This window comes from Drosophila melanogaster, chromosome 2L (genome assembly GCF_000001215.4).
Source record: "Drosophila melanogaster chromosome 2L".
NCBI classification, from domain to species: Eukaryota; Metazoa; Arthropoda; class Insecta; order Diptera; family Drosophilidae; genus Drosophila; species Drosophila melanogaster.
The window spans coordinates 13664381-13675394 of NT_033779.5; the positions used below are offsets into that span (position 1 = coordinate 13664381).

An 11014-nucleotide genomic window follows, 5' to 3' on the forward strand; every position below is an offset into this window, starting at 1 on the left:
GAATAATATATCAAGTTGATAATATATCAAGATATTATCAGCAATATTAGAATTTTAAAGACAAGAATGATCAGCTTTGTTCTTTTATCAAGTATCATGTATAATTCAACGAAACAATGGCTTCAGAATTTATTTAGCATGTGTGGATAATCTGCCGCTGCAAAAAGATCCAACAGGTGGTAAAAGTTGCTCAAGCTGTTGCAAATCTGACCGATAGCCAAGTGAGAATATTCCACCCTCAAGTTGCGGCTGATAAGTGGTGTTTATTGGTTTTGAAATCGGAGACAACGCGACGCGGCTTATCATTCAAGTGCAGGGGCGGAGAGCAGGTTCGCTTTGCGAAATATTCAGACGCAGCCATCTCTAAACAAGCAAAGATATAAAAGTGATCATTGCGGTGGACCTGTGACTCACTTCAGATACAGATACACTCGGTAGCTAAAGATATTGGAAAAAGCTCAAGAAATGTCATGTGAGCAACCAAAACAGAAACTCCAGAACGGGAGAGTAAAGAGCGGGGTTCTGAGAAGAAACGTTAAAATGTTTGCAGTTGATATTAAAAGATAAATAGTCAATTGCACTGCAAGAAATTTTTGACTCTTCTTTTTTTAGAATATTTATTTAGATATTTAAGATAGTTTTATTAAATTTTCGTTTAATCATATTTATATTTTGTGGGAATGATCGATTTATGTATACTATTAGATTACGATGTTTTTAAAAGAATTTAGCTCTCTTGTTTGTTGCTGGGGAAATGTTGTTCTTATTTTGACTTGGTTGCTAGAGTAACCGTTATTGATCTTCATCAATAAAGTATTTGTTTTTTTTTATAATAAAGAGAATACTTATGTATATGTAATGAATTTAAACTAATTGTGCTTTTTTTTATCGGATTTATGATGGCCCCCTTCGTGGATAAATCGAACTTAAAACCGATCTTGCCCTGTTTCTCTAAGTGTGAGAGCCGAAAAGCTCAGCAACAGGTGAGCTTGCTGAGCGGACCGATTGGCAGTGGAACGCGGACTGAGCGCGCCTTTGAGCCGAGCTTTTCGCTCTGAGCCAAGTGAGTTTTTTTTCTTGCTTTCTACCGTACGTGTGTGTGGGTTTTTTGTCTCTGTTTTTTGTTGCTGGGCGCGGCAGCAGCGGCAGTTCGACGTGAACTCGCGAGCGGCCAACACGTAAGCGGCGCGTTGTGCAGCTGTTTAAAAAACTCGGCAGCAAAATAACAAAAAAAAAAATACAAACCCCAACAACAGCAACCAACTCGATAATAGGCAGCGGCGCAACTGAAGTGTGAATTCATATTGAGGTTATGTAACGCCATATAGTGTAAAATAAGGCGAAAACAAAACGCACTAGCTGCATTAGTCAGGTCACACGCTCACCTGCAAAAATTCAGATAATTCCAAGCACGCGCATCGATTCGGTCTTATTACGCATTCGCAATGGAGGACACAAAAGCTCCAGCGGCAGCGCAGGCGCAAAGTCATCCTTTGGAGGATGTGTCCCTCAATGGGAACGATGACGACAAGCAGACGCCCAAAAATTGGGTTAAATTCGACGACGAAGCGGATAGCGGTGAAAAAAACAATAACAGTAACGACGGCGATGCCACACAGCAGCAACAACAACAAAACAAGTTAACTCTGCCGCCACCGCCGTCGGTGGTTAGTAGCAACAACAACAGGAGGGCGCGCTCGCGCAGTCCGTCCGCTACAGTAACAACAACCACACCTGTCCAGGTAACTTACTCACTCTCTCCATCCTCGCATCTTTCTCACTCGCTCTCTGTCCCGCTTACTCCACTGCGCCCTCTCGCTAACGCAACGAAACGCATTCCAATGCAAGTCAGGCCCTTGTTGGCCCTCTCGCTCGCACACCCGTTTGACGGTACAGCAAACACTCGCATTAGTAGAATGCTTTGGTTTTAAGAAAAGAAAATAAACATTTTCAATCTTTAAGCGTAAATAAAACAAGAGAGGCGACCCCAATTTTATGAATTTTCCAATTTAATATTGTCAACTGAACGTAGGATTTAATACTCGCATGTAGGTTATATTGAGTCAAAACCTATAATGAAGTACAGATGTACGAGATAGCATGAAGTCAAATTATTAAAATTGTAGTAATACAATTGTAGTTAATCAATATGCTTTAAATTGGTTGCTATTTATAGTTTTCTAGTGAATACACAAATTTGTTCGTTTGCTTGTTGTGAATTAGCACATCATCTAATATCTTATAGCACAGCAAATTTTCTTCTGCTTCTCTCTCTCAGAGCTTGTAAAAGCACCTTTATCAAGTCCTCACTGTTCTTTTGCTGATGCCGCTTAATGGAGTTGTTATGTGAAGTGGCTTGGGTTCTTAACTTTCTTCTGCTTGATTTTGGGAACGTTGCACGCATGACAAATGAAGTTGGGGGCCCAGCTGAGAGTTGGAGTTGAAACGGGTCCCATCCGGTGATAAACTCTGACTCAACATACCTTTACTTGCGATGCTTTTCATATACTTGTTTCTACAAAGAAGTAAACACAAGATTCTTCTGAGAGCATACTTTCTGATTCAGTTCTTTTATACTACAAACGACATAGCTTAGTTGTAGTTAAACGATTAAATTCACTTTTTTTTTTTAACTTTTTATTTAGATTACTCTTACTGTGGTAAGACGTCAATAAAACGAGTACTGCAATTGTTAAAATATTTCCGCGGCCATGCTGATTATTTGCTTTTTTGTCGTAAATATTTGTCATTTATCTTTTTATATTTCATTTCGCTCACTTCGAAGCTTGTCAACACAGTCTGGGAGCTTCAATTACTTTGCACAACCCTGACACTTTCAGTTCAAAATTGTTTATAATGCGATAGAATTTCAGGGTATTGCAGTTGAATTTAATAAAATAAACGAATGAATTTAATAATTTTAAGCATCCTGTTTAGTTTACCTTATTACTCTAATTTTTACTTTGCGATCTCAAACTAAACTAATAGAGCATCTAAGTACTAATATCATTCATATGACTGCTACTTTGCCCACTTATCTTTTGTTTCAAAGTTTACCCCAGATTATCAGAAGTTTTGTTTTGGTTTGCCTACCTAATAGTAAATATTAATTTACCGAATATAAACTTTGTTTAGATTGCTTATCGAAAGTGATAGTCAAACTACAGAAAAGTGGAATGCCAAAAAAGTTTGCAGTTGTAAAATATTACGAATTTCTAGAGAGAATTAGATACTACGTAGAGCAACGTCGGATTTGCCCAAGAGCTGAACGAAAACCAATAAATCGCATTTGGCTTTTCAATAACAGGCCTTTTGAAGTCAGTGGATTGCCTTCAGAAATCTGTTTTTGTCAACGGAGAACGTGCCCTGCCCCAAATTGCTTTCCGTTTTATTGTCGCAATTGAATGCGAACTTATAGTTGTAAGTTTTAAGCTTCTAGCATTTTAAAGACTGACTAAAAATCAATAAAATTGATTTTGCTTAGCCATTTGCATAATTCTCATGGTGGCTGGCCAGCGTTTGACCCTTGGGCCATTGTCGTCTTAAGGGCAAGACCACTGCAATGCTAAACCATACTTGTTTGCCTTTCCCCAGCGCCCGGCAGTTTCCTCGACCACAGCTGCGACACCGGGCGAAGTGCAGCCGCATGCCCCTCCGCCGGATGTGGCGCCCGCTGTTCTGACAACCGAGAGCACGCACGTTAATCTGAGTGCATCCGGCAGTGGCATCGTCAGCGGAGCAAGTGCGAATGCAAGTGCGAGTGGATACGCACCTGGCCCGGTCCGCCATACCCCGCAGCTACCAAACCAAAAAGCCGCCGCCGCCCCCTCTCTATCGTCCGCTGGCGCGGCATCCTCCGGACATCAGCATAATGGAGGTGGCGCCAACGGAACTGGAATTAGCCAGCCGGCGGACCAGGGATCCGGGATGCGCACAATCGAATTGTCAACGGGTCGTATACGCGAGGGATTCGGTGAGTGATAGACATGAATTTTCGGAAACATCTATAGTCAGCTAGTCAAAAATATCATAATTAATTCATTGGTAATGTTTGTTTACTTGTTTTGATTTGAATAATTCATTTCGATGACAAATATGATGTCCTCTTTTAGTAAAATTTTACAGTTTAATTAAAATAGACATATAAACTTTGGAAATGCAAACAGTTTCCGAGCTGTCAAAGAATTTAGTTGCTATTCAAAATTTAGAGCTATTAAAATATTACTTAAAATATATATGCTTCTAAAGTATTCAGTATAACTTAAAGTGGGCAAGAAAGCTTCTTATATTTATATTTTACACCCTATAGCAAATGGCGATGTGATTGTCACACTTCTGCCGGCCAACACGAAGTGGCCGTGGATAACCCCAGCCATATTCCGTCCGGAACTGGTGCCCGAGGAGCTGATGGCTCAGGGTCTGACGGTAAGTCGGGCAAACTGTTCTAACTGGAAAATAGTTAAATAAAATTATACTTTTCCAGCTCACTGTGGAGGACTATGTGAACGCGATGGAGACGCTGGTAAACGACTACCGCTTCACCGTGTACAACATCTGCTACAAGCGCATCCTGGTCTGCTGGATCCTGTTCGCATTTACGGTTTTGCTGGCCCTGCTCTTTTCCGGACTGCAGGGTGTGGCCCTGTTCGCCCTGGGAGTGGGCTGGCTATTCCTGAACGCGGCGGCCATCTTCCTGTGCATGTGGGTGAAGCTGCGCTTGTCGCGCGGCCTTGAGAAGTGCCTGGCAAGAGTGAACCGGCAGCTAATGCGCCACAAGATCCTGCTGGTGCTGGACGATCGGGGCCGCATCTCGTGCCACAAGGTCAACCTGTGCTTCATGTACTTTGATGCCACACAGTGCGTTAATTTCCTGAACGAGTTCCTGGAGCATACGGAGCAAACTGGTGGCGATGCCATCAAGGCGGGCTGGGAGGCGAAGCTGGACATTGACCTAAACGATATTGTTATCCAGGGCAGTCAGCCGGTGCGAATGCCCCGCAAGCAGGTGAGCTAGAAGTTTACGTTAACTATCGGAGGGGGTTGTTTCTAAGTAGGGGTAGTTGACTTCATCTTCATCTCCCGGGATCGCACTCGCAACCCAAATTACCACGTCTTTCTCTCACTCACGCCCCTCATGATCCAAATGTCCAACTACTCTCTTTAGGCCGTGGCCCAGGAGCTGTTTCTGAGCTACCTGCAGCGCTGGGGCAAGGACTTCCTGCGCCGCCGTCTGGATTGGACTGTCCAGGAGGCCGGCGTCCACGAGACGCCCCGCCATCTGCAATCGTCCATCTGTCCGTGCCAATACGAGGAGGAGTTGTTGCGCAACAAGATCAAGATCAGCCTGCAGCACCGCCACTGCTGCGGCATCAACTGCATGGGCTGCTGGCTCTAATCCCTGACATGTAATCCTCAAAAAATGTTTCGTTTCTTAGATTGCCGAGAATCTATTAAATGCCTAGCCAAAAAAGATTAAAATGGTTATTTTATTACCAATATTCTCTTTTATGTATACAATAATCGAAGTTTCTTTTGTTTTCCAGTAATAGTAAACTAATTTATAATATTTTTAATAATTTAAAGCTTAAACATATATCATATGTTTTTAAAAACATTATTATTTTTAAAGGAATTCCAAAGCTTATGAGAATGCAAAATAGTGTTTCCCAAGTACATTTTCAAATAATTGATTAATAGAATGTATAGATAGTAGTATAAAGTTTTTAAATAAGTTTTCCGACTGTATATTATGCGATTGTTTTAATAGTATTAACATTATGTAAGCGTGTTTATTTATGTAATGTATCTATTGCATTTATATCCCATTGTATCTTATGCATTGTATTCACTTACCTACGTATGAAATTTGTACGAATTTCAGCTGCTGCCGGAAAGTATGCAGCATCCTTAGAGTGTAATTCCGGCTTACTAACCTCATGCACCATACAATCATCATTGCCCACGTTCCTAACCCAACTCACCAGCACCATCCACATGCACCCAGCCCTATCTGTTTACCCCGTGTCTCACCACCCGATCTCCCCCGAATCTCCGCAGGAGCGCGGCCTGCAGCTGTTCCTGCGCTACGGATCCCGATGGGGCATGGAGGCCCTGAGGGGCCTGGTGGACGTGACCCCCTTGGAGCCGGGACGCCACTGCGGACAGTTCCAGTGCCCCTGCCAGTACATCAAAGAGCACCTGCAGTGCAAACCGCGAGGCAAGTTCAAGTGTTGCAATTTAGTGCATTGGGTGATGGCATCTGAACGCTACGATATCGATAGTTAAATCTTGTTGTTCTTGTGAATGTCTGTGTGCTGTAACTAAATGAATTTACCGAGAGGCTTTGTTTGGAACCCATGAATTTATATAACAATCCTACAATCGCGTGATGCTACATGGATAAACTTCCTACTTTTCCACCTATTATGCCAATGATCGACTCTCTTTCGTTTCAGATGTTAGCCCCTAGGGCTGAGGCGAAATTTTGGGGGTCCATTGGCATCCTTAATTTCTTTCCTTATCTATAATTCTTCCTTCTATGCCTAATTATATATGTGTGCTAAATTAACCCAACAGATATTTCAAAATTTTTGATCAAACACGTTCTTTTCATGCTTCCGCAATTGTACACAAAACAGTTGCCATAAACAGCATTGGCCAAGTAGTTTGGACCCGATTCCCCTTGTTTGGTGGCTAGAGATTTAGCTGTTTGTTGGCCACAATAATACCCAAGTACCCACACGATTTCAATTGGTGAAACACAGAAATACTAAGCCGTTTCGATATTTTTATTTCAAAAACAAGATTGCGCTGCATATTATATAATATATATTAATCAAGCGAATGAACTTCTAACATAAGACCTGTACAAATTTTCCTCTACGAAGTACTTATAACTTGTTGGTGTCACAAATAAATGTCAAATATATGTGTACAGATTATATATGTATTATTATTATTTGTCAGTCTTTTATTAACTGTCTTCCGTTGCTTAATGATTCTATATGTTAACTTTCATTGAACGCCTCTTACAGGTTATCCATGTGGTTGCATTGTCTATGGTTCGGATCCCAGTTTTCAGTATCGTTACTAGATATGTTCAGCCTCATTTTATCATTTAACCCAACTATCGGAACTCAGTGTGTGTTCAAAATGTGCAGTTTTTAAATTGAATATTATGTAAGGTTTGCCAAATAAATAAACAGTTCTTCCGCATTTTCAGTTTTCCTGCAAAACGTAATAATTGCCGAGACGGCACAAATTTGTATATAGCATATGAAACTTACCTAAATGCACATCAATGTAGGTAAATATTTCAATATAAAATAATTGTTACAAGTGAATTTCAAAATTTGCACCTTAAAAGAGCTACAAAAGTCTTTCCCTCAAATATCGAATTAATGTGAGTTTTTTTCAAGCCAAGGACATACGTTTATGACTTGCAACTGTTCACATGTGAGGCTCCTATATCTCATTTTCTGCTAGTCGCGTATTTGGAGTTTTTGTGGGCCATGTGCCAGTTTAACTATTATTGCATTATTTTTATTGCATAATTCAACTTAATGTTTTGCCGCATTTTAGCCACATTCGCGTTCCACAAATTGTGGCAAAACTTTTGCCGTTACCAGAATCGCCCATTTGGTGGTGTTGCATGTGTAATGAGTCATTAACACATTGCCGCATTCGGGACATTCCATTTTAATGCCCGTCGGCCACTTAAATGCCTTAATTTTAATGACATCTCTGCATTCAAATTAGGTGCGAGGCGATTGTATCTGTGCTAACTGCAGATTCTCAGAATTCCCTCGATTGCGGGCTCACTTTTTTTTTTTTGCCTGGTGGTAAGTATAGTTTTTAGGGGCGATTTGAAACGGAAAATACACTCAACCGGCAGCAGGGCTCTTGCGGAGCCAACGAAATTAAAAACAAAACCCGATTTTACGCTCCAATAAAACAAATTTAAACTCTTGCGGCAGAGGCGGCGTGTGGCCAGAATGCGCCATTAAACTCCAACCCCCAAGAACTCAGTCCAAAAACACAGGACCCAGAACCCAGCACCCAGAACCCGAAACCAAAAACCCAAGCCCATTTGCCGTGAAACTCTCGAGCAACTCGTTGGCCCAACTGCACTCCAATCGACAGCGAGTCAAAAGAAGTGCAGCCGGGTGGCCAAAGGCATTCTGGCACCAGGGGCGCGTAAACTAATCGCAAACAAACAAACAAACAAACAAGCAACACAACCGAACGAACAAACACTAGCACCCACACACAATCATTACGCTTATTGCAAAAAACCAGATCCGGGGCTCATCAAAGTTTCACCAGCGAGGCGGTTGGTGCTGCTGCTGCATTTTTCGGAAATTCAATTCATTTGTGTAATTTTCATTTGAATTACAGCCATCAAAAGTGCCATGGTTAGAGAAGGGGGCGCCCAATCCGGTGGGCGTGGCAAGTGCTGATGGCCCGCACTTTGAGCGGTTTTCACGGAAGAATGCGAATCTGGTTTCCCTAACTGAAGTCAAATTGAATGCAGTTTCTGTTGAATTGTTAAAATGTTCATTGTTACTTATAAAAATTCATAAAACTTAATTTGTAAAGTTAATTTTGGGTTTTTATGAGGTTATTATAAATGATATTCTTCTTAGAACAGCTGGATTTTAGTAAAATTTACATGAAACTCTGAATATATTTAATGTTAAAGAAAAATGGCTTTTGTACATTAAAGTTGCACGTATTATAATTTGTATTAAGCTGTTTATGAAATTTTTAAATCAATAAATTAAATAACAAAATCACTTTCACACATTTCAATTTAACCAAAGATTATTGTTTAATATTTTTTAAATAAATGTTTTTGTTCTCGACTGATCCTTAAGACAATTGTGATTAAACTGAACAAATTGGCAGTAAGAGTGTTCAACTAATCAGGATGTAATTTTTCGGGTATTTCCAAATCCTTGTTATTTTTGTTTTTTGTTTGTTGTATTCGAGTATTTTTTCGTCCTGTCGACGCTGCCGTCGTCGTTTTTGCATTTATTTTGCGGCTAAAACTTTAATTGAGTTTTAAACCATTTTGCCAGTCCGCCCCGATCTCCGCCAGCGTTTTCACTGCGTCCGGATTGTTTATGTGGATTTTCTTCTTTTTTTTTTTTGCTGCCCAGACTGGGCCGAAAAGGGGGCATGTCCCGGCCTTTGAGTGATGAGTTTGGGCTGCAAATGTTTTTCTTTTTGTTTTTTATTTTCGGTGTGCCTTGCTTTTCTTTTCAGCCTCTCAGGGATGCCGGGGGATGCATTGCTTTGCCAACACTTAAATTTTCGCATTTTTATTCGTTAGTTTCAGTTTTCCGGGCAGTTTGCATTTTGAGTGCAGGATGTTTGAAAATATTCTACCGCTGTGGGGTGAAAGCACCTGTTTAGTTAATCATAAGATCCTATTCAAAATAAACTGGTCAGTTGTGAAAAAGTAATTAAAAAGTAAATTTATAACTTACTTTGGTCCCTAAAAATGAAAAATTCGAAATATTTATTAATACCACGTAACAAAAACTTTTTATATGTGCTTTTTAAATATAGACCTAGCAAACTAGTTTTTGCCCAATTCTGTCAAACTAATTGAAATATATGATATCAGAGTAATACTATGAAACATTTTTAAATGCCCATATTTATCATTTTTTACGGCCGGGACTATGATCTCGAATTTTCCCATTTATTTTCGAATGATACCGGACTATCCTGTATGCAAACCATTAACAAAATTTGTGCGGCCAAAGGATGCGCACTCGCACCCCGCCACACACACACACACACATTAGTGTGTATGCATTTACACCTCTAATAAATATGGCATTAAATCCATTTTGACAACAGGCACCGGTGCGATAGCGAAAAGGGGAGCCGGTGCCCATCTATCATCATAAAAATAAACCGGACAGAGACCAACAGGAACGTGCTGTCTGCCCCCCTTTTGGCCACTGTGGTTATAAAACATTAAACATGAAATCGGTGGTGGATCGCGGATGGAAGGAGGGTGGGGAGGGAGGCTCGGGAGGGAGCGAACTGAACTGTTAGGCTCCCTGGGCCACAATCAACATCATTAACGCGTGCTCTAAAAGCCATTTATTTAGTGGCCAATGCGGACAGGCTGAGCCATGTTAAAAATGCTCAAAGGCTGCAGCCTTTGGGGCATCGAGTCTGAGTGGGTAAGTGAGTGTGAGTGTGGGAAACTATAAATTCAACGCTTTTAGCATAATTGCCGGCGCATGTGCGTGTCGCTCCAGAGACGCTCGAGCGTTGTGAGCGTTATGATAAGTGGTCGCCCAAGGATGTAAGCGTCAACACTGGCGAGCGCTATGTTATGCCCTCCATCCGGTCATTACTCGCCCGAATCCTGCTCTTGTTGGTTTACCACTCATATTGCCGGCAGTGCGGTAATTGCCATCCTTCTGCAGAGCCAGACCTTTGTCAAAATATTATACAGCTTAATAGACTCGGGCGGCTAAGAGGATGACGGTATGCTCTTTAGCCCTTCTGCGGCATAAAAACACTCGAGAGCTGACAGGCACTAACACTGGATATTTATCGTTTGTCTAATCGAAGCAAATCAGGTCAAAGTGGTCGGGCGGCGGTAGCGGGTTAACGGGTTAAACGGGCTCAATGGGGCGTATGCTTGATTTATGCGTTTCAGGTCTGACTTAATTGCCGCAAATATGCGTGCAGGCCTAGTGATAATAAACATTGCTCTGTGAAGATGGATGTGATGGAGAAGTGACTGAAACTGGTATTATATTTCTCTGGCTATTCTTTTATTGCACGCTTGCGGCTAGCACATTAATTAGCATATATAAAACAAGTACTTCTAGAACTTAAGTGGATAATTTAAGTTGAAAGACAGGGAAGTATTATTATTATTAACATTATTTGTTAATTGCTTTAAAAAACGTGGGCTTTAAACCATCGCCATTTTTTGACTGCGTCTAGTCAGAAGTGTGGCCCCATTTCAGTGAGTCCCGCA

The 11014-nt window shown here is 41.1% G+C and overlaps 1 protein-coding gene across 5 annotated transcripts; it reads left to right on the plus strand.

The window, feature by feature from the left end:
• The first annotated feature begins 1144 nt into the window (after positions 1 to 1144).
• Positions 1145 to 8587, plus strand: CG18507 (uncharacterized protein). 5 transcript variants are annotated; one of them, NM_001273518.1, is made up of 8 exons: positions 1145 to 1742; positions 3595 to 3973; positions 4310 to 4425; positions 4484 to 5005; positions 6058 to 6217; positions 7759 to 7841; positions 7977 to 8332; positions 8398 to 8587. In NM_001273518.1, the coding sequence occupies exons 1-6, from the start codon at positions 1446 to 1448 to the stop codon at positions 7782 to 7784; spliced, it is 1500 nt and encodes a 499-aa protein (NP_001260447.1). In that variant the 5' UTR covers positions 1145 to 1445; the 3' UTR covers positions 7785 to 7841; positions 7977 to 8332; positions 8398 to 8587. The 5 variants fall into 5 exon arrangements, with proteins under 5 accessions (NP_001260447.1, NP_001260448.1, NP_001260449.1 ...); NM_001273519.1 differs by lacking the exons at positions 7759 to 7841; positions 7977 to 8332; positions 8398 to 8587 and adding an exon at positions 7035 to 7300; NM_001273520.1 differs by lacking the exons at positions 7759 to 7841; positions 7977 to 8332; positions 8398 to 8587 and adding an exon at positions 6639 to 6867.
• The last annotated feature ends 2427 nt before the right edge of the window (positions 8588 to 11014 follow it).

Excerpts from the sequence above, each read along its gene's own strand:
- CG18507 (NM_165048.2), top strand. The coding sequence starts at position 1,446 with ATGGAGGACACAAAAGCTCCAGCGGCAGCGCAGGCGCAAAGTCATCCT. Across the intron at positions 1,743-3,594 it reads CAACAACCACACCTGTCCAG|CGCCCGGCAGTTTCCTCGAC; the intron begins GTAACTTACTCA and ends GCCTTTCCCCAG. Across the intron at positions 4,426-4,483 it reads TGATGGCTCAGGGTCTGACG|CTCACTGTGGAGGACTATGT; the intron begins GTAAGTCGGGCA and ends ATACTTTTCCAG.